We start from the raw sequence: 26,190 nt of genomic DNA on the forward strand, positions 1-26,190 counted from the left end.
CACCTATTCGTTCGTAGGAGATTTATTGTCACCTTTTTAGTTTTACAGGATCGAAAAAATCTATGGTCTTGTATGGTGAATGATCTATATGTCTTCTCTTTGAATTTCTAGCTAGCTCATCAAAGCCGCTTTCATTTATTCCAGTCTCTTTACTCACGGAATATTGTTTAGTAACATTTCGCATGCTTTTCTCAGACCTTCGAAAAGCTCTTTTACATTCGAGCTTGATCTTTTTGTAATCATGCAACGTTCTCATCCACAGCTCACCAATGAATTCCGATATTATATAAATTTGGCCCTCAGTACCGCAAAGTAAAAATAGAGGTATGACGCCTTCCAACCTTTGACTATTGAAATTTGGACATATTTGAAGGTTTTGAAATCCATCTGGGATGGCCGCCAGTGAGATTATCTTATTAGGTAACCGAATTTTGAGGTATGGCATAGCCAACCCGCCCTTATCAACTGATAATTTAGAATCTTCGTATATTGTCAAGGTATTATCAATACCAATGGTGGCAACATAAGATCTATTGGAATATTTCAACGTTGCACAAGAAAGGTCTGATAATCGACCTAATAGATAGTTCTTATCACTCGCTAAACAATCGTTTTTAGGTTCTCTTAGCTTCTTAGGAATTATTTTAGTCGCCACTTGTGTAATGCTTCCCAACCGCTTAAAACCCAAGTAGGGACATTCAGGGTACTCTGATGGATATACTATGGACGTCCTAATTGGAAAGCGGGTTCTCAAAAAATCTCTCAAGATCTCAAATTGAACCAGATAATCACCACTCATATAAGCTGGAAGACCTATATGGTTAATCGATGAAAGTGCTGGGAAGGAATAGGCCTCTAAAATTTCCGCGCCCTCTTTTAGCATGTTTATTTTATATGCTGCTATGCCACTATCACCAGAAAATAAAACCAAGTTGCACTCATAGTATATGAACACCGAGAATATACAATCTTCGAGATAATTCGCGTACAATTGGGTAATGTTATTGTTTCTAATTTCAAACAGCCAGAATTTTGTACGTTTTTCACCAACTCCTAAGCATACAACAAACTTATTACCATAAAAGGGTCTCTGTGATAAGTAGATTGAGTTTTGTTCTGGCCACAGTGGCTTCACAACGGCATGTAAATACTTTTCATCCGAGAAACTGAATGTGGAAACTGCCTTCATTGAAGCATAATTGAATAGCATCAACTTATACTGCCTACTATTGCTATCGACCAAACACACCACGGCCTGATTGAGGTTATTTGGAACAGTATAGAGCTCTACGGGAATGCTAGGGAGGTAAAAGATATGATTTTCTAATTGAGGTTTTAATGAAGTCATCTGCTTAGTGAAACCTTCACGGTAAAACGTGCTACCAAACTCAAAGATGCTTATTCGAGAATCATAATCTAAAACACAAAGAGAGAACAGTGCTTTACCGGGTCGAATTCTCATTCGTCTTGGAACTAAGCCTAACTGTATGCAACCATAAGACATGTTTTGAAGATTTAACAAAATTATTTCCTTATCGTTGTAAAGGAAAACCAAAGGTAAGGAAGGAATCGTATCCAACAGTTCTAATTTCTGATCGTATAACGAATGAATCTCTAAATCCACTCTCAAAAAATTTGATTCTGATTTGTAGACTCTTACGCAGCCAGTGTATGATGATGCGATGACATAAATCGAGTCGTGTTTATGCTTTTTGCTTAGCCAAGATATTTTTATCAATTGATCATAGGCTATGAAAGAATAGTCTGGATGTGATGTAGCCACTTTCTTTTGATTGGCATTCCATACCGAAAACACACCGTCCAAGTAAATGACAAAAAGGTATTTCTCGGCACCATCTGAGAAACAGCTCACAATACTCTCTTTAGAATTGAGCCCATGGATAAAAAATTCTTCTTTTTTACGTAGAAAACCAGATTTTGCCTCAAGTATCGAAATCCTGAGCTTGGAGTTCTGTACGGGATAACAAAACATGGTGGAAGAGTTGTGGTTCGACTGCAAGAAATCGACCTGCCTAAATTCTCCGGTAGAACCATCCATACCGGCTTTCAAAACTTTTCCCGTCCTAGAAACAAATAGACCGTAATCATAAGGCTCATCCATTAAAAATATTCCGTTCTTATAAATCAACCCACCTGATTCATATGCAAATTCGTCACCACCATTAAGTGCTAAATCTGTAACCCAAAAATCAGTTACATTCTCTACTAGCGCTTTGGAGGAAGTCACTAACTTGAACAGGGTTTTGTCATATACCAAAATTTTCTTTTCTAAAAATCCTCTTCTTGAGTTAAAACTTCCACCCAAAAGCAGTGAATCAATATCTGTCCCCTTGTTTCCAATAACTTGTGATGCCAGGTAAACTTTGTTTGTATAAGCGGGACCGCTTTTCACCTTTTCTAATTTTGAACCTCGATGATCTTTCGATATAAAATTTACTCCATTTATTCTTGTCACCGCTATATACTTTTCACGTGGGAGCTGCAAAATAACATCGCATAGATCATGTTTAGGAGGCTTGAACACTCTTTCTTTTGTCCATTGTAGTTCTTTCAGGACGTGGTCTCTATGTAACGACCTAGTGTGTATCTTGGCAGTGTATTTGTTAGCATACACGTCAGAAATTGTCAAGAGAATGACTGATCTTTCATATATCACATCATAAGAATCTTTTAGAAATTGGTAGTTTTCTACATTTGGGAGACCTTTATTATTGAAAAAAGCCCCGTTTGTAAGCCCACTTGCTTTTATATTTATTATTTGAGTGTAGTTAGTAGTCAACACTACAATGGTATGGCCGCAAACTACCTTCATATAACAAAATTCATTATCACATATCGGCAAAAGATTGTATTGGCGGTACTCGTTTAAATCAAATTTCCTACTTCCATGCTTTCCAGCAAGATTGTATTCCTTTAAAAACAGGTTTTCACTATAGCAACTCTTAAGTAGGCAAAGAAAATAAACGTGTGATTTACCTGTGCATGTGGCGTCGTCAAGCAAATCCTCCCTGCTAATAAAATCAAAGGAGATAATTTCTTCGCCATCGGTGGCATAAAATCTTTCGACTATTCCTTCTCTGAAGTCAAAGGAGTAAATTGTCGTACATAACGTATGCAAATCACTATCATATGATATGTTTTTATTGCAAGTGTATAAAACACCCTCAAAGGAAGCATTTAACCAGCTGGAAGTTAATAAAGAAATAGTATCCAGTTTCGGAGCCACATTAGAGTCGTAGATAATTTCAAATTTGTTATTTTCGCATTTGAATCCCTTAATGGAACCGTCGTTAAACATTAGCAGGTGACAGAAGGAAGCTGACATGAACATCGGTACAGTTGCGTAGTTAACAACGAACGGTCCATCTAAAGCGAACTCAACCTTCGCTTTCAATTCGTTGGACGTTCCGGTATACAATCCATAGCTAAAACATAAAAAGTAACTTCCTTCGTGATGAAGACAACTTACCAGCTTCTCAGCCTCATCTTTTGATCTATAAGATGTTATGCATAAAGGTAAAAAGGCCGAATTGCTATCCAATTTTTTGCAGTCCGTTTCATCTTGTCTTGCCATTTTACGTGGCAATGGCTAGTGCAATATGCAATGCGCTAACGCTGACATTATAACACAATATATTTTTCTACCCTCCCTTTCGCTGAGTTGCGACCAGAATGTCTGTTTTTCAGTCATGTATTTCTTTCCGCTTTAGGCGTTCAGGCAAGCGCGTTCAGTTGAAAGCAAATAGAACCTATAACGACGAATACGCTTAAAGGAAGTATACAGGAAATAGAAAAAGAAGCGTACTGCATGTACTAAAAACCAAAAAAAACACCACATCGGCTCTCTGGTTGTATCCATACTTTCCCTAAAATTTTGTAACTCAAGAAAATACCTACATAAAACGATAATCAGTGGATTGCACTGATCAAGTCGAAAAACTCCGTACATGCCCGTCTATCCCTGTCTCATCCATATAAACTGAACTAGGTAGAAAAAAATACCTACCCTTTCTTTAACCGCCTGGTATATTAAATACCATTGTCAATTGAGAAGCTAACAGCCATTGTAAGAGTTATGTCCAGTGTCCGACTAAGACAAGGTAACCATACGTTGATAGCTATGAATACCCCAGAGGAAGATTATTCTTTCTCATAAATCCTTTTTATTGGTTTCAAAAATCCACCAATAAGTTCATATAGCTTGGGCGGCTATTCATGCGTAATATAATGTGCATGAAGTACGACCCATCGACTCTTAGAGCAAATGCTTCCTAAATTGAAATAACTAGCCGCCTTTAATTCGAGCCTTCTTGTCATCTTGTGTATTTCATCCTTTCAACTTCTCCTGTTCCACCTTTCACTCTAAGCTTCCCTATCATTTGGCCTCTTTCAGGTTCGTCCATAGCGCATCTTTTTCCTTTTAGACACTCCATAACGGACCAATCAGCGTTTTGCGCCATTTATCGGTCTTGGGTCACGTGCGGCGACGCGGAGGCTCCCTTATAAGGACTGGAAAAAGACCTGCAAGAACTATAGTTGGTTCTTGAATATCAAGTAATATATTACTTCTCTGTCGTAACTTTTTGTTGCTTTCAAGTTCAACGTCTTTTAAAAACCAAGAAATTATTGAACATAAATAATATCACTCTAACACTTATTAGGAAACCGAAAGGAGCAATAACAAACATGTTAGGAATAAGATCATCTGTCAAGACCTGCTTCAAGCCAATGTCTTTAACTTCCAAAAGACTGATTTCTCAATCTTTGCTGGCTAGCAAATCCACGTACAGGACCCCAAATTTTGATGACGTTTTAAAGGAAAATAACGATGCTGATAAAGGCCGTTCTTATGCTTACTTTATGGTCGGTGCTATGGGTCTTTTGTCATCTGCAGGTGCCAAATCAACCGTAGAAACCTTTATTTCATCTATGACCGCTACTGCCGATGTTTTGGCTATGGCTAAAGTTGAAGTTAATTTAGCGGCTATCCCATTGGGTAAAAACGTGGTTGTCAAATGGCAAGGTAAGCCTGTGTTCATTAGACACAGAACTCCTCATGAAATTCAGGAAGCCAACAGTGTGGATATGTCCGCTTTGAAGGACCCACAGACCGATGCTGACAGAGTCAAAGACCCTCAATGGTTAATTATGCTGGGTATTTGTACTCACTTAGGTTGTGTTCCAATTGGTGAAGCCGGTGATTTTGGTGGTTGGTTCTGTCCTTGCCATGGTTCACATTATGATATTTCCGGTAGAATCAGAAAGGGACCTGCCCCCTTAAACTTAGAAATTCCTGCTTATGAATTCGATGGTGATAAGGTCATTGTTGGTTAGGTTTGTTTTTCGTCCTCGAAAACTACATCTTTATTGTCTATTTGTTTCACCCTTATTTTGATTTTTCATTTACTATCCATTATGTTATGAACGGGAACTATACAACTAACCTAAGAATTTTGAAATCACAACAAAAATAATCAACATCACAGTCTCGAAGGGATTACGCTCAAAAAGGAACGAAAATCACTATACTGTATTCCCTGTTGATTTTCCTAAGAATATATTCTTATACAATATGGAGAAAACAAAAGGATAAGAAAAGAAAGGGGAAATAAAGAAGATTTGGACCTATTTATTACTACTTTTTTGTCTCACCATCTTCTTTTTCTATTCATAATATTTGATATTCCTTTATTTATCTGCATGTATTTATAATTAACGAAACTATTTATCTTCCCTCGTCCTGCCTTATCCTTCTTTTCTCCAAATGTTTTACCTAAGATTGGCCTGTATTTGAATATTGATGTCCAGAAGCAGAAGATTTCACATGTTGTATAAAGTATACAAGATTGTAAAAATGATTGAAGTATTTTTATATATGTATATTACCTATAAAATTTTTTATATTACGTACCGAAGGGGTTTTTTTAATGCTAAAGCGATTCATCTTGCTGTAGGTATATTTTTAAATCATCTGGAATATCTGTCCAGGAATTACTATCCCAGTCCATGAATTTCTTTTTTAATTGGGAGTATTTACTGTCAAATAATCTTGAATTGTATGTCGTTGCAAAATAACTTGCTTTTTGACCCATGTGGAGTTCCTGCCCTTCCTCATTATCAAAAAAGCCCCCATTGATTTCACTCCCGTTGCTATTATCTTGCTTATCATATTTATTTGAAACTTTATTACTTTTTAAATCAATACCTTCCAAATCTTGGAACAATTGCCTTACATATTCCGGCATATTGTCCGGTCTATACCTACGATCAAACTTAATTCTCCAATAGACTGACCAATGTAAACTGACATATTCGGGTACATAACGAGATCTTCCGAGGTTAGGTGTATGAAAATTTTGCCACTTTCCTTCTTTATTTTCCATTCGTATTCCAATGGGGAGCAGTTCCAATACCCACCACACCAATCTCATAAATTTATTTGCATGTCCACATTTAAGAGTAAAAGCATCCTTCACTTTTTCTTTTTCATCTTTCAAGCTCAATCTAGTCTCTTTTATATTTTTTAGACAATCTTCCATTCTCTCATTTCTGCCAGATTTATCCTCTCGGGCTCCATCCTCATTATCACTCACTCCTAGTAGGGAACATTTCTTTGGTGAGTTGAAACTAAGGTAATCATGTGTGTCTGCGAATAAAGATCCAATCGAAGTGTGTTTGGTAGCGAAATCATGTATTGCACCAGGTTTGAATTTAACACCAAATTTGATTGCCTCTGCTAAAATCCATCGCAGCGTTAAATTTGACAAGTTCTCTTCTGTCTCACAGTCAGGCGCCCAACCTCCACCAACGTCAGAATGATCACCTGGAAACCATTTTTCAATCAAGTCGGGTGTCATAGTCATTCTACTTGATGTACCGCTGCCTTGGATAGATTGAAGTTGGAAAATGGCTTCAATTCCTCTTGTTGAACATTCTGTATCTCTCGCGTATGAATTACCTTCTAAGAATGAGTTCAGGTCCAACAGCAACTCTGTAGTTTCCTCGCTTTTGCTCGATAACAACCTTCCAGGGTTATCAGGAATGAGTGGAGAAGGATTACTAATAGAATGTGCGCCACTTTTTAAAGTGTATTTTATCAAAGGATTTTCCGGGGTTAGATCACGCATTAATGCATTAGAAGTTGGCACCGGCGAACACTGGTCAGTTATATGATTACAATATGTCAATGAAAATAGTTTCGGAATGTACGGCATCGGAGTGAAACATAACTGCTTGAATTTTCCACGTCTTTCATCCAAGGATACGCAATGTCGAACATGCTCAACGATATTGCTTCTCTGGGTGCAAGGAAACAACCTGTCCCTTAATATTCCAACTGAGTTCACAGAATCGAATAAGCCTTGAAAATGTATCTTTACCTCGTAATCCCTAGAGAATGTTTTCTTGAATTCTTCAGCCAAGGTACTTGTGTACTGTAATTCATTAGGCTGCGAATCGTATTCCCATTTTTCATAGATTTGCCATGCCATTTTAACCATTTCTTCCAAACCTTTACTCAAAAGTCCGACTCTTTCAATCATTCCAGCAAGAACTCTTGCAATAAAAGCTCCTCTAGAAAAGCCAAACATATAAATTCTATCTCCTGGTTCAAAATACTTCATCAAAAAAAGATATGCAGAACATATGTGATTGTCTAAACTGAATGCGAACATAGAATCTAATAAATTTTGTAAGTGAGAAATAGTTAACCGTCTTCTGACATCAACAACAGCGTCAAATCCAACTGAACCAATTCCAGGTTGGTAATAACAAATTTGTTCAGAACTATCACCGTTCTCAAGAAGGTTGTACAATTTTAAAATATTAGTGAATGGCTGAGGTCCAAAATTTTCTCTTGTTCCATCAAAACAAAGAATGATATTCTTGCCAGACGATGAATGTGAGGATGGATTTATACTTCTGTCGCCTCCCGTCCCATTTTTTTTATATTTTCCATGAATATAATTGAAGCTATCCATCTAATGGATATTATGTTAGTGTATTATTTTTTATAAGTTACATCACCTGTTTGCTGTTATTTTACTACATCTGTCTGAAGTACATTAATTTGTGGCGGTTTAACAGTATATTGAATGTGACAAACACACCCAGACACCTCAATAGACAACAGGAGGGCCATTACCATAATTTCATAACATTAAATATTCCAAGTAACATTTTTCAGAAGACGAAGAAAGACTAATTAACAGGATAATAAATATTAACATTATCTTTTAAGTACCATACTTGAAGCGTCAATTGATGTATGTTTGGTTTTCCACTATTTTCCTAAAAGCATGAATCTTTTCTAGGCAAAAAATTGGAATGACGACTCCTGATCGTTAAAATGGAAGACAAACACTAGAAGTTGACTTCAAAAAAACTTCTTTCATTAAATAAGGGAAATATCCGGCCGGCTCATACTGATAATATACCAGCAACATTTACAGGAAACTGCAGGTTTTAGGCAGTGTGGCGAACCGCAAATAAAGTAATAAACAACAATTTCAAACGGAAAGGACTCCTCTGCTAAAGATTTGATGTTTTTAAGTTCTTTTATAGTTTATATTGGCATAAGAGGTAAACCATATTTAGCACTTATTTTCATAAAGTATTAGAAGTGTTCTTATATATTTCATTACCCGACTTGAAAAATACTACGCGGTTCATTGCGAGAACCTTCAATAAGTGTCGAAAGAGCACCTACATTGGCGTTTAAATAATAAACACACCAACCTACATATTACGTTGAATTTAAATTCTTTCACTGCTTGTAAACCATAGACAATAAACTGATTAATTTAGTATCTAAAAAATCTTTTAAAGGGAAAGAGAAGAGGCGGAAAGATGAGTGATAGGGAATTCGTCACGGTAGATCCCGTCACTATCATAATCAAAGAATGCATTAATTTATCGACAGCGATGCGGAAATACTCTAAATTTACCTCTCAATCTGGAGTGGCCGCTTTGCTGGGGGGAGGAAGTGAAATATTTAGCAATCAAGATGACTACTTGGCTCACACATTCAACAATTTGAATACCAACAAGCACAATGATCCATTTTTATCTGGATTCATTCAGTTAAGACTTATGTTGAATAAACTGAAAAATCTAGATAATATAGATTCACTAACCATATTGCAGCCATTTTTATTAATTGTGAGTACAAGTTCCATTTCTGGTTACATCACTTCCCTGGCCCTGGACTCTTTGCAGAAATTCTTTACCTTGAATATCATCAATGAATCATCGCAAAACTATATTGGTGCACACAGGGCGACGGTAAATGCTCTAACACATTGTAGGTTTGAAGGATCTCAACAACTTTCTGATGATTCAGTTCTTTTGAAAGTCGTGTTTTTACTGCGTTCAATCGTCGACTCACCTTACGGAGATTTATTATCAAACTCTATCATATATGACGTATTGCAAACGATTCTTTCATTGGCTTGTAATAACAGAAGGAGCGAAGTCCTTAGGAATGCTGCACAATCAACAATGATAGCCGTTACCGTAAAGATTTTCTCAAAACTAAAGACTATTGAGCCTGTTAATGTGAATCAAATATACATCAATGATGAAAGTTACACAAATGATGTATTGAAGGCCGATACAATTGGCACAAATGTAGAATCCAAAGAAGAAGGAAGTCAAGAAGATCCCATCGGCATGAAAGTGAATAATGAGGAAGCTATTAGCGAGGACGATGGCATTGAAGAAGAGCATATTCATTCAGAGAAGAGCACAAATGGCGCCGAACAACTAGATATTGTGCAAAAAACAACAAGATCAAATTCCAGGATCCAAGCGTATGCTGATGATAACTATGGATTGCCCGTGGTTAGGCAATATTTAAACTTATTACTATCATTGATTGCGCCAGAAAATGAATTAAAACATTCATACTCCACTAGAATATTTGGCCTAGAGTTAATTCAAACGGCATTAGAAATTTCAGGTGATCGATTGCAGCTATACCCACGGCTTTTTACACTGATATCAGATCCTATTTTCAAAAGCATTTTGTTTATCATACAGAACACTACAAAATTATCACTACTTCAAGCTACATTGCAGCTATTTACTACTCTAGTTGTTATATTGGGCAACAACTTACAATTACAGATCGAGCTCACTCTAACAAGAATATTTTCTATTCTTTTAGATGATGGTACCGCAAATAACTCGAGTTCTGAAAATAAGAACAAGCCATCAATAATAAAGGAACTTCTAATTGAGCAAATATCCATCTTATGGACTAGGTCGCCATCTTTTTTTACTTCTACTTTTATCAATTTCGATTGTAATCTCGATAGGGCAGACGTTTCCATAAACTTTTTGAAGGCTTTGACTAAATTGGCCTTACCAGAATCCGCCTTAACTACCACAGAAAGTGTACCACCCATTTGCCTTGAGGGATTGGTCTCCCTAGTCGATGATATGTTCGATCACATGAAGGACATTGACAGAGAAGAATTTGGCAGGCAAAAGAATGAAATGGAAATCTTAAAAAAGAGGGACCGTAAAACAGAGTTTATTGAATGTACCAATGCATTCAATGAAAAGCCCAAAAAGGGTATTCCGATGTTAATAGAAAAAGGTTTCATTGCTTCCGACTCCGATAAAGATATTGCGGAGTTTCTTTTCAATAATAACAACCGTATGAATAAAAAAACAATCGGTTTGCTACTTTGCCATCCGGACAAAGTAAGCTTGTTGAATGAATATATTCGTTTGTTTGATTTTTCAGGGTTAAGGGTCGATGAAGCTATTAGAATTTTGTTGACGAAATTTAGGTTGCCTGGTGAATCGCAACAAATTGAAAGAATCATCGAAGCCTTCTCGTCTGCGTATTGTGAAAATCAAGATTACGATCCATCCAAAATCAGTGACAACGCGGAGGATGACATTTCTACTGTTCAACCAGACGCTGATTCTGTTTTCATTTTAAGTTATTCAATTATTATGTTGAACACTGACCTACATAACCCTCAAGTGAAGGAACACATGTCATTTGAAGATTACTCTGGTAACTTAAAGGGATGCTGTAATCACAAAGACTTCCCATTCTGGTATTTGGATAGAATTTACTGTTCAATCAGAGATAAAGAAATTGTTATGCCTGAAGAGCACCACGGCAACGAAAAGTGGTTTGAAGATGCTTGGAATAACTTGATATCTTCAACTACTGTTATAACTGAAATAAAAAAAGACACACAATCTGTCATGGATAAATTAACACCCTTGGAGCTTTTGAACTTTGATAGAGCAATTTTTAAACAAGTTGGCCCAAGTATTGTCAGTACTTTATTCAACATTTACGTAGTTGCATCTGATGACCATATATCTACCAGAATGATAACAAGTTTGGACAAATGTTCCTATATTTCCGCATTTTTTGACTTCAAAGATCTCTTTAATGATATACTAAACTCCATTGCTAAGGGCACTACTTTGATTAATTCAAGCCATGACGATGAACTTTCAACTTTAGCTTTTGAATATGGCCCAATGCCACTGGTGCAAATTAAATTCGAAGACACTAACACTGAGATCCCGGTTAGTACAGATGCTGTTAGATTTGGTAGATCATTTAAGGGTCAACTAAATACAGTTGTTTTTTTCCGGATTATTCGCAGGAACAAAGATCCTAAAATTTTCTCCAAGGAATTATGGTTAAACATTGTTAATATTATACTAACATTGTACGAAGACTTGATTTTGTCTCCTGATATTTTCCCTGATTTACAAAAAAGACTGAAATTAAGCAACTTGCCTAAGCCATCTCCTGAAATTTCTATTAACAAGAGCAAAGAAAGCAAAGGTCTCTTATCAACATTTGCTTCTTATTTAAAAGGTGATGAAGAACCCACAGAAGAGGAAATCAAATCCTCAAAAAAAGCGATGGAGTGCATAAAGTCGAGTAATATTGCCGCCTCTGTCTTTGGAAATGAATCAAATATAACAGCGGATTTAATAAAAACTTTACTAGACTCCGCCAAAACTGAGAAAAACGCAGATAATTCCAGGTATTTTGAAGCAGAACTTTTATTTATCATCGAATTGACTATTGCATTATTTCTATTTTGCAAAGAGGAGAAAGAATTAGGAAAGTTCATACTTCAAAAAGTTTTCCAACTTTCTCACACGAAAGGCCTCACGAAAAGGACTGTTCGTAGAATGCTAACATACAAAATTTTGTTAATTTCGTTATGTGCGGATCAGACGGAGTACTTGTCCAAATTAATAAACGATGAGCTGTTAAAAAAGGGGGATATTTTTACCCAAAAATTTTTTGCAACTAATCAAGGTAAGGAATTTTTGAAGAGACTATTTTCATTGACCGAATCAGAGTTTTATAGAGGATTTTTACTAGGAAATGAGAATTTTTGGAAATTTTTAAGAAAAGTTACAGCAATGAAAGAGCAGAGCGAGAGCATTTTTGAATATTTAAATGAATCGATCAAGACAGACAGCAATATTTTGACAAATGAGAACTTCATGTGGGTCCTAGGACTATTAGATGAAATTTCATCAATGGGTGCCGTTGGAAATCACTGGGAAATAGAATACAAGAAATTGACAGAAAGTGGTCATAAAATTGATAAGGAGAATCCATACAAGAAATCGATCGAATTATCATTGAAATCCATTCAACTAACATCACACTTGCTGGAAGATAATAACGATCTGCGTAAAAACGAGATATTCGCTATTATTCAAGCTTTGGCACATCAATGCATCAATCCGTGTAAGCAGATAAGTGAATTTGCAGTGGTAACGCTAGAGCAGACGCTCATCAATAAAATCGAAATTCCAACTAATGAGATGGAATCGGTAGAAGAATTAATTGAGGGCGGATTACTACCGTTGCTAAATTCGAGTGAAACACAGGAAGACCAGAAAATCCTCATTTCATCCATATTAACAATAATTTCAAATGTTTATTTGCATTATTTGAAACTAGGGAAGACAAGCAACGAAACGTTTTTGAAAATTTTGAGTATTTTCAATAAATTTGTAGAGGACTCAGATATTGAAAAAAAGCTACAGCAATTAATACTTGATAAGAAGAGTATTGAGAAGGGCAACGGTTCATCATCTCATGGATCTGCACATGAACAAACACCAGAGTCAAACGACGTTGAAATTGAGGCTACTGCGCCAATTGATGACAATACAGACGATGATAACAAACCGAAGTTATCTGATGTAGAAAAGGATTAAAGATGCTAAGAGATAGTGATGATATTTCATAAATAATGTAATTCTATATATGTTAATTACCTTTTTTGCGAGGCATATTTATGGTGAAGGATAAGTTTTGACCATCAAAGAAGGTTAATGTGGCTGTGGTTTCAGGGTCCATAAAGCTTTTCAATTCATCTTTTTTTTTTTTGTTCTTTTTTTTGATTCCGGTTTCTTTGAAATTTTTTTGATTCGGTAATCTCCGAGCAGAAGGAAGAACGAAGGAAGGAGCACAGACTTAGATTGGTATATATACGCATATGTGGTGTTGAAGAAACATGAAATTGCCCAGTATTCTTAACCCAACTGCACAGAACAAAAACCTGCAGGAAACGAAGATAAATCATGTCGAAAGCTACATATAAGGAACGTGCTGCTACTCATCCTAGTCCTGTTGCTGCCAAGCTATTTAATATCATGCACGAAAAGCAAACAAACTTGTGTGCTTCATTGGATGTTCGTACCACCAAGGAATTACTGGAGTTAGTTGAAGCATTAGGTCCCAAAATTTGTTTACTAAAAACACATGTGGATATCTTGACTGATTTTTCCATGGAGGGCACAGTTAAGCCGCTAAAGGCATTATCCGCCAAGTACAATTTTTTACTCTTCGAAGACAGAAAATTTGCTGACATTGGTAATACAGTCAAATTGCAGTACTCTGCGGGTGTATACAGAATAGCAGAATGGGCAGACATTACGAATGCACACGGTGTGGTGGGCCCAGGTATTGTTAGCGGTTTGAAGCAGGCGGCGGAAGAAGTAACAAAGGAACCTAGAGGCCTTTTGATGTTAGCAGAATTGTCATGCAAGGGCTCCCTAGCTACTGGAGAATATACTAAGGGTACTGTTGACATTGCGAAGAGCGACAAAGATTTTGTTATCGGCTTTATTGCTCAAAGAGACATGGGTGGAAGAGATGAAGGTTACGATTGGTTGATTATGACACCCGGTGTGGGTTTAGATGACAAGGGAGACGCATTGGGTCAACAGTATAGAACCGTGGATGATGTGGTCTCTACAGGATCTGACATTATTATTGTTGGAAGAGGACTATTTGCAAAGGGAAGGGATGCTAAGGTAGAGGGTGAACGTTACAGAAAAGCAGGCTGGGAAGCATATTTGAGAAGATGCGGCCAGCAAAACTAAAAAACTGTATTATAAGTAAATGCATGTATACTAAACTCACAAATTAGAGCTTCAATTTAATTATATCAGTTATTACCCGGGAATCTCGGTCGTAATGATTTCTATAATGACGAAAAAAAAAAAATTGGAAAGAAAAAGCTTCATGGCCTTTATAAAAAGGAACTATCCAATACCTCGCCAGAACCAAGTAACAGTATTTTACGGGGCACAAATCAAGAACAATAAGACAGGACTGTAAAGATGGACGCATTGAACTCCAAAGAACAACAAGAGTTCCAAAAAGTAGTGGAACAAAAGCAAATGAAGGATTTCATGCGTTTGTACTCTAATCTGGTAGAAAGATGTTTCACAGACTGTGTCAATGACTTCACAACATCAAAGCTAACCAATAAGGAACAAACATGCATCATGAAGTGCTCAGAAAAGTTCTTGAAGCATAGCGAACGTGTAGGGCAGCGTTTCCAAGAACAAAACGCTGCCTTGGGACAAGGCTTGGGCCGATAAGGTGTACTGGCGTATATATATCTAATTATGTATCTCTGGTGTAGCCCATTTTTAGCATGTAAATATAAAGAGAAACCATATCTAATCTAACCAAATCCAAACAAAATTCAATAGTTACTATCGCTTTTTTCTTTCTGTATCGCAAATAAGTGAAAATTAAAAAAGAAAGATTAAATTGGAAGTTGGATATGGGCTGGAACAGCAGCAGTAATCGGTATCGGGTTCGCCACTAATGACGTCCTACGATTGCACTCAACAGACCTTGACGCTCACGCCGTAGCGGGCGACAAGTCAAACGGAACAACCGTTGCCGTTCCCATCGGAGTCCGACCTAGGCCGAACTCCGTGAATTTCTGATAACAACGGTCGGTAAAGACTGGTTCCCCAGTATATTTCTTCTCTCAGGAGCAGGGGCCAATGCCAAAAGCGACATTAACCCGGAGGACAAGGCTCCACTGTGTTCCACCGAATTTCCCACCTGATAATATCTGATAACCCGCCCATAGGTGGGGATCCTTCTGTAAACAGGTTTCTTAATCGTAGGAATTACCACTGTTCCACTGCCAATCGCAGCTCCCAGAGTTTCGTTCCCAGCCGCGAGCACCACAGCGTACCATGTGCGCCACGAGGCCTCAAACGTAAAACAATCGAAACGAAAAGAAACAGACTATAGGGGAGTATAGAGACAGCCGGCCAATAAGAAGAGGAAAAAGAAATACTAGCGTTTATCAATGTGGGTCGTTAACATATCCTGTTGACAATGATTACAGGTTAAAAGGTAGCGTAAGTGAATATTAACTATGGATATTCTTATACTTAGATAAGAGACATATAAAACACACGATGATTGATTGATTTTTATGACCAATATATGTAATTCGTAATTCAGATAGTTTTTATACTTTTAATGTGTGCCGAACCATATTACTAGTATATGTAACTACCATGTTATGTTCAATTGGCAGATCTTTAACTCGGCTTTAGTTATCCAAGTTACTTGCAATATTTCCTTCTGCGAGAGTACATTTGCCCTTAAACGTATACGAGGTATTCATTAATGTGTGTTGTAAGTATTTAGATTGACATCTATAAGAGAGATGAACATATATATATATATATATATATATATACATGCATATTTACTATAAACGCGGTTTATTCTGCCAGGCAAAGGCAATTTGCTTTTGTTCGCCAGGCTCAATGATAACGTTGATGACACTTGTTTCTCTTTTAGTCCGAGAAAGCTGCACGGCTTGTTGGAAGCATCTGCTCAGTTCGCTTATTGTGTTGACAAAAAAATCATTGGCACCCAGTCCTTTGCCTACGAGATCGTAACGGCAGTTCTTGCTTAGTGCCGTTGGAGGTAAATCACCCTCTATATCCTTTTCTCCATGGTAAATACCGCTATTGTTCATCACAACGATGACCAATGCCAGCTGACACCTTACTGCCGTTTCAATTTCCATGGCAGAGAATCCAAATGCGGAATCACCCTGAATCAGCACCACATCGAGTTCCGGATGAGATGCCTTGCATGCAAGAGCATATCCGAGCCCAATCCCCATAGTCGCGTTGGTCCCTGCGTCTAAACGGCGCCTTGGAGCGTCTGTAGGGAATGAAATACGCGCAATATCCATAGTATTTGCTCCCTCCGTCACAAGTATTGTCCTGTAATCATCGATAAGAGGCCTCAATGTTCCATAAACCTGGTTGTAATTCAATTGTGCCCCTCTAGTCTTCTCTTTCCTCAATAGACGAGTTTGATTCAGTTGAATTTTCTCTCGTATTTCTTGCTTAACACCACTATACTTCCAGCAGGAATCTTGGCGAGTCAATTCCTCAACTAAAGCGGTTACGCTCAAGCCTATATCTCCCCATATGGAAAGGTCAGCACCAGGTGAGACATTGTTATCCCCCAAGGTTTCGGGATTGGAATCGAACTGGATGAATATGGATTCTGAGTTCCATTTGGGTGAAGTACCAAAATGCAATATCCAGTTTAATCTTGCCCCGAGAACAAGAACAATATCCGCTATTTTCAATGCTTGAGATCTTGCAGATGAAACGTTCAGTGGAGAAGAGTCTGGGACAATTCCCTTAGCCATTGGGGTGGGTAAAAATGGTAGATTGAACGTATTTACTAGTCTGCGGATTTCGTGTGAGTTTTTTACCGCACCCTTTCCAATAACAATCAGAATATTTTTATTTTTATGTTGCAAAATAAGCTGTACGACTTTTTTGATCTTCGACGGATCAGGGCCACATATGTTTGGAGTTAATATCATCGGTAATTCATTTCCTGTACGGTCGTTTCCTTCTAAGGGTTTTTCATACTCAATAAAATCTGCAGGGACGTCTATGTAAGAAACCCCTGCAGTGCCTTGTATACAGTAATTCAAAGCCTTCTGAGTAATCATGTCAATATTGTCAGGGGTTAACTTTCCGGTAAACTTCAAAAATGGGGACAAAAGACTAACTTGATCCAACTCTTGAAACCCGCCTTTATGTATATCACTTTGAGAAGAACTCCCTGCAATTACTAGAAGAGGCCACCTATTACTCATTGAGTTGTATATACCAGCCAGTGCGTGGATTAAACCGGGGCCCCCGACAATAAGTAACACGCCGGGCTTATCACTAATATAACCATAAGCAGAGGCTGCATATGAGGCAGCCTGTTCGTTCCTGCATGGAATGAATTTGATACCGTTGGCAACCATCGTATCCGCTAGTTGGACAATAGGGATGCCCACAATTCCAAAGACTGTGTCGATGCCATATTTTTGTAAAAGTTGAGCGAAGTGTTGGGTAGCGGTCGTGGTCATATTGATGGATGGTTGTGACGGTTTGAATGTAGAGAGTATATTCTTCTTATCACATAAAAGTAACCAATGCCTTTTTTTTCCTTTATATATAATGTGGTTATATACCAACCTTTTGTAAATTTCCAACTTTTTTCTTTAGTTAGCTTTGCTTGAACTTCGGGCCGAAGGGCTCGGATAAGAGAAACAATAATTTTGTTTTCATAAAACATCGATGGCTTGACTACTTCTTTTATCCTGTTCCTGAGATTCTTTCATCTTGGCGATCTTACACCTTAGTTCCATAATAGGGTCTCTTACAAAATCCCTCATTGAAACGACTTGAGAACACGCTGCTTGCGGGCAATCTCTTGTCGTGTATCCTTGTAAATAGTTTTGAATGCCGTCTCTATCGAAGACGTGATTACATTTTCTTGATATCAATGGTGCTTCGTAAGGTTTGCAGGTGATAGGACAAGTCAATTCAATTTTACCACCTTCTATTTGTAGATCGTCTTCGTCTGCGGGGTTTTGCAGATCCGGTATTACACAAGTTGGATCATTCCATATGTACGGCAACACTTTTAGTATCTTGAGTGTATCTGTGTTATTAACCATGGTTGCAGGCTCTGGTGTGGGCATATTTAGATATAATTCAGATAATTTGGGAGCGGTGAGTTCTCCGGTACGATATTTATCCCAGGTAGAAAGGTCGATTTGCGGACAGGCATCTGAGGATTGTTTGAAATTTTTTTTTAAATCTTTAATATGTTCGTCAAATGAGTTGGATTCCGATTCGTATGTCGAGAGGAGTTTGTAGGTGCTAGTAATATCTGCGACCTGCTCTTCAATGCCGATGGTGGAAGGAGATGTAGAATCCACTAATTGATTTATGGTCTCATCAATTTGTTTGTAGCATTGTTGATATATATTTGATAAGTCTCGGGCATGTAAATTATGGAAGTACTTACCTGATTTTGGGTGTAGAGGAACTGACTTGGGTATAGGATTATCGTTCAAGGCCATTTTTAAAGTTATTCTTTTTTTATATAGTCTTGCCTTGGTTTCTTTAACTGACACGATTATTTTAGCAAGTTTTTTTCTACACAGGAAAAGAGGAAGAAAATAACCAGAGAAGCACTGGTAAAAAGATACTTCTGCGTGCCGGAGTAACCAGAATCAAAGGAACGCATAGATGGATAAAGAGGTAAGTGAATTGGTAGTGTTGCAGCTAATACACACTTTAATTTCCAACAAGAATGAAGAACTGGTTAGGAACGGGGGAGGAATCAACATGATTGGGAATAATCTTCGAATATCGCTAGTCAAGTTGACTAACGAAATACAAAACAATTTGCTAATCAACGAGCTGACAAATTTAAGAAGGCAAAGCAACGTGGCAAATGGAAACAGGAAACTGGGCATCAACGATATCCTGACCATAGTTAAGAATTTATTCCCAGAGTACAGAACAACACTAAACGATGGACAACTTAGTCTACACGGTTTGGAAATGCATGATATCGAGAAGCTCCTTGACGAAAAGTACGATCGATTCAAGAAAACGCAGGTCGAACAAATAAGGATGATGGAGGATGAGATATTGAAGAACGGTATAAAGACCGGTGCATCGCAACTGCAACCACATGCAAATGCTGGCAAAAGTGGATCTGCTGGTACCAGTGCTACTATAACTACGACTACGCCACACATGGCGCATTCAATGGACCCAAAAAGAGAAAAACTATTGAAATTATACAGAGATACCGTTCTGAATAAATTGGAAAGTAAAACTGGGAATTTTCAGAAGCTATTCAAGAGTCCCGATGGTAGCATTATCAAGAATGAGATAAATTACGAAGACATAAAGAACGAAACGCCCGGCAGCGTTCATGAACTGCAGCTGATTCTTCAAAAGAGCATAACGGACGGTGTAATGCGAAAGGTCATTGGTACGGACGACTGGAAATTGGCTAGACAAGTGCAGTTTGAATTGGATGATACGGTGCAGTTCATGAGAAGAGCACTAGAGTAAGGAGATAGTAGGCGACACTTCGAAAATCTAAAGTCTTGTAACATTACTATTATATACTATTTTATTAAAAAAATACACACACAATTCTTTAACAGAACAATATATAACAAATGAAGCGACATGTTTCTCAAAAAAAAACATAGTAGGTAGGTAAAAATGGGAAAGAACGGGACAAACAAAACGAAGAGCAGGGTGTATTTGCCCACACACGGCAAACAACATCCATTCACGCCCGCATGCCCAAAACTTTTTTGCGATAAAACGCCCACGCAAATCACATCGTTCCAACAGAGGAATCGAACAGCACAGATACAAAGTAGGAATATAGCACACACACAGGAAAAATTAATTAATTATTAGAAATTAAAAGGGTTGGGGAGAAAAGAGGTCTAATTTATTCATTAATATTCAGTAATTGAAAAAAAAAAAAAAAAGAGGATAACTAAGAGAAAACAACATCAAGCTCGTTTGGCTTGCTAGTGATCGCTTAGAATCTTTGTAAACCTCTTTGTCTAGCTTGCCATTTTCTGTAGATAATGGTAGAAATGATGGCGATACAAGCCAAACCGACTAGAATAAAAACTAAGATAACACCACCTGGTAACGTGCTCATCAACATCTTTGTATAATTGTTATTGTACTATTTATTGTTTTGTATGTATACGATGGAGAAAAAGAGAAAGGAAGAAGGAAGGACGAAAGAGAAAAAACTGGAAGGGAAGAAGAATTGATTTTATATTAACCAAGAGGAAGGAAAGGAAATTGAGTTGTGATTACGGAATTTTAGTTTTTTTCACTGTTTATTTAAACCAAAAGGTGTGGAAGAGAAAGAGAGAAAAAAGTTCTGTAATTCGTTAAGGAAATTAAGTATCCGCGCCGGAAAAATAGCGAGAGGTTTTTTTTGATGCAAAAGCTAGGGAGGGCTGCGGACGGATTTCGAAAACAGCTCAACAGCGTGGTGACGAGTTGCGTCAGGGTGTTGGCCAGTGCTACCGCGGGCGGCGCTGCACAGGGAGTAAGCAGAGCGGGCTAGAGCGCGGTTTTGGAGAGGGCCCGGGCTGCTGTGGTCGTAGGATTGCGGTAATTTAGTGGCTCGCCCTCGTTTGTCGTGCTTTTTCCGAGTTCCGAAACTCTTTCCCGAGCTGTTAATGTGCTAAAAGTGGTAAATCGTATATGATGATATACGTATATGATGATAATTTCCTGCGCGCTACTTGCGTGCATTCGTCACTCATAACAAAAAGAACTACACAATACGTAAACAACGTGCGAAAATATCTATATACAAGGGGAGAAAACAAAAGTGAAAGTGCATTACAGCCCATCACAGATCATTATAATACAATATGCCGACCAAGTCAACTTTTAGTCGCTGGAAGAAGGCGGACCTAATTGACCTGGCCAACAAGCTGGAAATTGACGGCTTCCCCAATTATGCCAAGAAGAGTGATATGATCGATTACCTCGAATCGCACTTGAATCATCTTGAGAAACCTGTGGATTTTAAAGACGACTACCCGGAACTAAGGTCCTTTTATGAGTCGATGACAGTGGACCAGTCAAAGGATGAACGGAACGAATACGGATCCGGATCTGGAAACGGGTCTGGGTCTGGATCCTGTGACACCGCCACAAATGATTCCGATCTGGAGAAAGCGTACATCAAGGAGGATGATGATGAGAAACCGCAATCAGGCGATGAAACAAGCGCGACAAAGCCGCTTTCCAGCAGGAATGCAAATTCAAACGCCAAAACGAACTTCAATTTGTTGGATTTTAGCACAGATAACGACTCGTCCACCTCTGCGTTTACTAAGTTCAAGTTTAACTTTCAGGAATACCTCTCCGATATTAGATACCAAACGCAGAAATTGAATGAAAATGTTCAGGACTATCTTTCCACTATTTCCGCCGTCGATACGATTTTTTCCTTGTTGGAATTCTCTTTTCTGGTGAGAAACATATTAGCCGCCGGGCAGCCAACTTCTTCTTCTTCGCTCGCATCGTCGCTGGAAGCCGCCGTTGCCGCCCATAATAAATATCAATACACGCTCGATTTCTGTTTACCAATACTCACGTGGCTGCTCTTCTTTAGGGGTATTCCAACGTTAGTGTCATACTACATCAACTTCATCCGCTACGACCTGAACATCGAGTTGGACCCGATGACTTTCAATCTCACGAAATTCTTGATTTCTTTGGCAATCTTCAAAACTTGTAATAATAAAAACATAGATTTCCATTCTTTTCGATGTGTTAACCAACTATGGACACAACTCTGTACAGTGAACCGTTCCCTTGGTATGGTACCTCTAGTATTCTCCATGGTTAGTTGTCTCCTCACTCTATACGTATTATAGTATATTTTCTTACATACGTATACACACGCGTACGTAAGCCGCGAAGTGTGTATTTACTACTCTGTATTATTGTAATAAACTCTTCTCCTTCTTTGTCTTTTCTTCTCCCAAAAGCGCACTTGCCTTGATCAGCATATTGTATACTTCGATGTTTTCAAATGGAGGTACGACTTCATTGTTGAACATCGGACCCATTCCAATGAATATAGATGCCATATCACTACAGTTGTTAAAGTTGTATCCATGTGTGCCCATAATGCCGATAGGCACATCACCCATTTCTTTTACAATGGCGTAGTATTCATCTGCGAGAATCCAGATATCGCCGACCCTATCGTCATATCTGTGCTTTCTGTTATCGTATTGGAAATATTTCCAGCTCGGGTCGAAATCTTCTTTCAGGATCACGTGAAACTTCCTCGATATTTCATCTCCATATGCTTTCTCTAACTGAGCTTCAATCAAGTCACAAATCCATTGCTTGTCTCGAGGGTTTTTCAAACATACCATCATCATGGGGCCCTCGTTATAAAGATGCGAAATAAATGCGCTCATTGCGTCGGCCGGGAACACCCTTTCCCACACAACAACATGCTCACCGTCATTCGCGTTGACATTGCTCATGCCATGGTCACTAACAATCATAACATTGCTAATTTTCAACAAGTTTCTTTTTTGCAGGCCTTCAATCAAATCGAGAAAGAATCCATCGACTTCACCGATCAGCTTTTGTAGCCGCTTATCTCGTAAATCGTATCCAAAACTGTGTCCGTACGAATCAACATTGGGTATATAACTTATGACCAATTCTGGCCTATCTTTAAGCTGAGGCATATCTATGTATCGGAAAATTTGAGCTAATTTATCTTGAAGTTTTTCCCATTGATTGAATTTCCCAAAATAAAATGGCATTCTTTCCCTAGGTACATCCCCGTGGTCCTCATACACAACCTCACTTCCAGGCCACATATGCGTGGCCACTTTATATTCGCCTTGCGATTCAGTTTGCAGTAGTTGCCAAATAGGGTCAGCCGTGTTGCTCCAAATTCTTGCGTCGAGGTTATTTGGTCTAAATTCGCTACTCGTGAAATTATCCCAGAATATATTGGAAACAATACCGTGCTCAATGGGATATTTTCCCGTTACCATGCTCCAGTGGTTGGGAAATGTCTGAGTGGGAAAACTTGGGATCATATACGGTGCAGTCGTGATATTCATATCGTACGGGGACCGCAAATTGTGCAAGTTGTAAAGAAATGGCGTGTATTTTGCATCTATCAATCTCGGATGGAACCCATCGATAGATATCAATATCGTTAACGTCTTGAAATCATGTGTGCCGTTGAAGTAAGTATTTGATCTATTCGCAATTGTCCGGGGCCCATTATCAATAGGTTTTGGGCACTTCGAATATAAAAGCAACTCAATGAGTATTATACCGCAAAGCAAAAGTTTCAATAAAAAATGTCGTGATATTGCGAAAGGTTTTATGTTCGTATCATCTTCATTATTTTTTTCAAGGTCAACAGGTTGCTCGAAAAGAAGCATATCGTAAGCACACTTCGAAATGGCCTTCTTTGTTATTTCGAAACTGTTTTGTGGCCTGCGTGTTTAATGAACCCTGGTATCAAGCGTCACAGTCATATAAAGCCTTAAATTATCTTCCATCAACGCACAGTAAACCGTCTAATTGATAGAAAAACTCTCAACCCAGTTATCGAGTGTCGCTACACTCTATTGTAATTAGCTGCAATCATCTTGTTTATTAATTATGTCATTTTATTACCCTGGATTTGAAGCCCGTCTCTTTTTCCGCTTGTTTTTTTTTTTTCAATCGCTGAGAAATAGAAAGAAAACATAGTTAGCTCGAATAGTTTAGTCAAAAGGCCTACTATTGACTGCTTTTTCTGCAAATCCATGCTCTCAAGACAATACAGTAATTCGTAAAAGAAACCATAATGTCACAATTTGTTGGTTTCGGAGTACAAGTGGAGCTAAAAGATGGGAAGCTCATTCAGGGGAAAATTGCCAAAGCAACCTCAAAAGGATTGACTTTAAATGACGTTCAATTCGGCGATGGTGGTAAATCTCAAGCTTTCAAAGTGAGGGCGTCAAGGCTAAAGGACTTAAAGGTTCTAACTGTTGCCTCTCAATCCGGGAAAAGGAAGCAGCAAAGACAACAGCAGCAACAAAACGATTATAATCAAAATCGCGGTGAACATATTGATTGGCAAGATGATGATGTTAGTAAGATAAAACAACAGGAAGATTTCGATTTCCAAAGAAATTTGGGCATGTTTAACAAAAAAGACGTCTTCGCACAATTAAAGCAAAATGACGATATATTACCGGAGAATAGATTACAGGGACATAACAGAAAGCAAACCCAATTGCAGCAAAATAATTATCAAAATGATGAATTGGTTATTCCAGATGCAAAGAAAGATTCATGGAACAAGATTTCTTCAAGAAATGAGCAAAGCACACACCAATCTCAGCCGCAACAAGATGCTCAAGATGATCTGGTTTTGGAAGATGATGAACATGAATACGATGTCGATGATATCGATGATCCCAAATACCTACCAATAACTCAGTCTTTGAATATTACACATTTAATTCACTCTGCAACTAACTCTCCATCCATAAATGATAAAACGAAAGGTACAGTTATAAATGATAAGGATCAGGTACTAGCTAAATTAGGCCAGATGATCATCAGCCAGTCAAGATCCAACTCAACATCCTTGCCAGCTGCAAATAAACAAACAACCATCAGATCAAAGAACACTAAGCAGAACATTCCTATGGCTACACCAGTACAACTACTAGAAATGGAGAGCATCACGTCCGAATTTTTCAGTATTAACTCGGCAGGGCTACTAGAAAATTTTGCTGTAAACGCATCGTTCTTCTTAAAGCAGAAACTAGGTGGCCGTGCACGTTTACGTTTACAAAATTCTAATCCGGAACCTTTAGTAGTAATACTAGCCTCAGATTCCAACAGATCTGGTGCGAAAGCTCTGGCGTTGGGTAGACATCTTTGCCAAACGGGGCATATCCGTGTCATAACATTATTTACATGTTCTCAAAATGAACTACAGGATTCCATGGTCAAAAAGCAAACAGATATTTACAAGAAGTGTGGCGGAAAAATTGTTAATAGTGTATCGTCGCTGGAATCTGCTATGGAAACATTAAATAGCCCTGTAGAAATAGTCATCGATGCCATGCAGGGATATGACTGTACATTGAGCGATCTGGCGGGGACGTCGGAAGTTATTGAAAGCAGAATTAAAAGCATGATATCATGGTGTAACAAACAGCGAGGATCTACTAAAGTGTGGTCTTTGGATATTCCAAATGGGTTTGATGCGGGATCCGGCATGCCAGATATTTTCTTTTCAGACAGGATTGAAGCAACAGGAATTATTTGTTCTGGCTGGCCTTTGATTGCCATCAACAACTTAATTGCAAATTTGCCAAGTCTAGAAGATGCTGTTTTGATTGATATAGGTATACCACAGGGCGCCTATTCACAGAGAACTTCTTTGCGTAAGTTCCAAAACTGTGATCTTTTCGTCACTGACGGGTCCCTGCTATTAGATTTGTAAACCAAGAATTACTTTAGCCTAAACTGGATACATACGTATAAGCATACGGTAAGGAAGTGGGATCTGTAGCGGTAATGCAATAATGTGTTGGCTCTCACAAATATGAAAACTGCGAACATCTATATAATAAGGTAACGGTATAACAGAAAAATCTGAATAATTTCTCTTTCCCGGGTAATGAGCCCTTAAGGAGGACTCAAAACGAAAAGGAAAAAAATACGAGTGGAAAGAAAAAATGAACCCTTTCCAGTAATTGATAATAATACAATCATTCATTATTAGAAATATATTAGTTCTCAATTCAAGGCAGAATAGTGCTGTCATTGTGATCAAATTTTTGTGTGAGTCTGCTTTGCTTTCTGTTTTTTTTTGTTGACTCGCTGTTCAATCTCCTACTTTTCCTTTTGTTGTTAAAATAAGGTATTATATATTTATACAACCCTATAAAAAGCAATTAG

General features: G+C 38.1%; 14 protein-coding genes and 1 non-coding gene across 15 annotated transcripts, besides 1 other annotated feature; 7 read left to right on the plus strand and 8 right to left on the minus strand.

Moving 5' to 3' along the window:
* Window positions 1–28: 28 nt before the first annotated feature.
* YEL025C (uncharacterized protein) lies at window positions 29–3,595 on the minus strand (the record flags this gene model as incomplete). Its single annotated transcript, NM_001178840.1, has 1 exon — window positions 29–3,595. The coding sequence occupies one exon, from the start codon at window positions 3,593–3,595 to the stop codon at window positions 29–31; it is 3,567 nt and encodes a 1,188-aa protein (NP_010889.1).
* A 1,112-nt stretch (window positions 3,596–4,707) lies between these two features.
* On the plus strand, window positions 4,708–5,355 carry RIP1 (ubiquinol--cytochrome-c reductase catalytic subunit RIP1; the record flags this gene model as incomplete). Its single annotated transcript, NM_001178839.3, has 1 exon — window positions 4,708–5,355. One exon carries the CDS (start codon window positions 4,708–4,710, stop codon window positions 5,353–5,355), a length of 648 nt encoding a protein of 215 aa, NP_010890.3.
* Window positions 5,356–5,951: 596 nt separating this feature from the next.
* Window positions 5,952–8,000, minus strand: YEL023C (uncharacterized protein; the record flags this gene model as incomplete). The annotated part of the gene is made up of 1 exon (NM_001178838.1): window positions 5,952–8,000. One exon carries the CDS (start codon window positions 7,998–8,000, stop codon window positions 5,952–5,954), a length of 2,049 nt encoding a protein of 682 aa, NP_010891.1.
* Window positions 8,001–8,868: 868 nt separating this feature from the next.
* On the plus strand, window positions 8,869–13,248 carry GEA2 (Arf family guanine nucleotide exchange factor GEA2; the record flags this gene model as incomplete). The annotated part of the gene is made up of 1 exon (NM_001178837.1): window positions 8,869–13,248. One exon carries the CDS (start codon window positions 8,869–8,871, stop codon window positions 13,246–13,248), a length of 4,380 nt encoding a protein of 1,459 aa, NP_010892.1.
* Window positions 13,249–13,614: 366 nt separating this feature from the next.
* URA3 (orotidine-5'-phosphate decarboxylase) lies at window positions 13,615–14,418 on the plus strand (the record flags this gene model as incomplete). Its single annotated transcript, NM_001178836.3, has 1 exon — window positions 13,615–14,418. The coding sequence occupies one exon, from the start codon at window positions 13,615–13,617 to the stop codon at window positions 14,416–14,418; it is 804 nt and encodes a 267-aa protein (NP_010893.3).
* A 240-nt stretch (window positions 14,419–14,658) lies between these two features.
* On the plus strand, window positions 14,659–14,922 carry TIM9 (protein transporter TIM9; the record flags this gene model as incomplete). The annotated part of the gene is made up of 1 exon (NM_001184349.1): window positions 14,659–14,922. The coding sequence occupies one exon, from the start codon at window positions 14,659–14,661 to the stop codon at window positions 14,920–14,922; it is 264 nt and encodes an 87-aa protein (NP_010894.1).
* Window positions 14,923–15,114: 192 nt separating this feature from the next.
* RPR1 lies at window positions 15,115–15,483 on the minus strand. Its single transcript, NR_132166.1, has one exon.
* A 194-nt stretch (window positions 15,484–15,677) lies between these two features.
* Window positions 15,678–15,999: a long terminal repeat (Ty4 LTR).
* A 65-nt stretch (window positions 16,000–16,064) lies between these two features.
* On the minus strand, window positions 16,065–17,747 carry PXP1 (putative indolepyruvate decarboxylase family protein; the record flags this gene model as incomplete). Its single annotated transcript, NM_001178835.1, has 1 exon — window positions 16,065–17,747. The coding sequence occupies one exon, from the start codon at window positions 17,745–17,747 to the stop codon at window positions 16,065–16,067; it is 1,683 nt and encodes a 560-aa protein (NP_010895.1).
* A 198-nt stretch (window positions 17,748–17,945) lies between these two features.
* On the minus strand, window positions 17,946–18,749 carry MMS21 (SUMO ligase MMS21; the record flags this gene model as incomplete). Its single annotated transcript, NM_001178834.3, has 1 exon — window positions 17,946–18,749. One exon carries the CDS (start codon window positions 18,747–18,749, stop codon window positions 17,946–17,948), a length of 804 nt encoding a protein of 267 aa, NP_010896.3.
* Window positions 18,750–18,918: 169 nt separating this feature from the next.
* EAF5 (Eaf5p) lies at window positions 18,919–19,758 on the plus strand (the record flags this gene model as incomplete). Its single annotated transcript, NM_001178833.1, has 1 exon — window positions 18,919–19,758. The coding sequence occupies one exon, from the start codon at window positions 18,919–18,921 to the stop codon at window positions 19,756–19,758; it is 840 nt and encodes a 279-aa protein (NP_010897.1).
* A 487-nt stretch (window positions 19,759–20,245) lies between these two features.
* Window positions 20,246–20,377, minus strand: PMP2 (proteolipid ATPase; the record flags this gene model as incomplete). The annotated part of the gene is made up of 1 exon (NM_001180029.1): window positions 20,246–20,377. The coding sequence occupies one exon, from the start codon at window positions 20,375–20,377 to the stop codon at window positions 20,246–20,248; it is 132 nt and encodes a 43-aa protein (NP_010898.1).
* A 727-nt stretch (window positions 20,378–21,104) lies between these two features.
* Window positions 21,105–22,118, plus strand: GTT3 (Gtt3p; the record flags this gene model as incomplete). Its single annotated transcript, NM_001178832.3, has 1 exon — window positions 21,105–22,118. The coding sequence occupies one exon, from the start codon at window positions 21,105–21,107 to the stop codon at window positions 22,116–22,118; it is 1,014 nt and encodes a 337-aa protein (NP_010899.3).
* Window positions 22,119–22,184: 66 nt separating this feature from the next.
* On the minus strand, window positions 22,185–23,666 carry NPP2 (nucleotide diphosphatase/phosphodiesterase NPP2; the record flags this gene model as incomplete). Its single annotated transcript, NM_001178831.1, has 1 exon — window positions 22,185–23,666. One exon carries the CDS (start codon window positions 23,664–23,666, stop codon window positions 22,185–22,187), a length of 1,482 nt encoding a protein of 493 aa, NP_010900.1.
* A 410-nt stretch (window positions 23,667–24,076) lies between these two features.
* EDC3 (Edc3p) lies at window positions 24,077–25,732 on the plus strand (the record flags this gene model as incomplete). The annotated part of the gene is made up of 1 exon (NM_001178830.1): window positions 24,077–25,732. The coding sequence occupies one exon, from the start codon at window positions 24,077–24,079 to the stop codon at window positions 25,730–25,732; it is 1,656 nt and encodes a 551-aa protein (NP_010901.1).
* Window positions 25,733–25,750: 18 nt separating this feature from the next.
* YEL014C (uncharacterized protein) lies at window positions 25,751–26,056 on the minus strand (the record flags this gene model as incomplete). The annotated part of the gene is made up of 1 exon (NM_001348821.1): window positions 25,751–26,056. One exon carries the CDS (start codon window positions 26,054–26,056, stop codon window positions 25,751–25,753), a length of 306 nt encoding a protein of 101 aa, NP_001335765.1.
* Between the last annotated feature and the right edge of the window lie 134 nt (window positions 26,057–26,190).

This window comes from Saccharomyces cerevisiae, chromosome V (assembly GCF_000146045.2).
Source record: "Saccharomyces cerevisiae S288C chromosome V, complete sequence".
Classification (NCBI taxonomy): domain Eukaryota; kingdom Fungi; phylum Ascomycota; class Saccharomycetes; order Saccharomycetales; family Saccharomycetaceae; genus Saccharomyces; species Saccharomyces cerevisiae.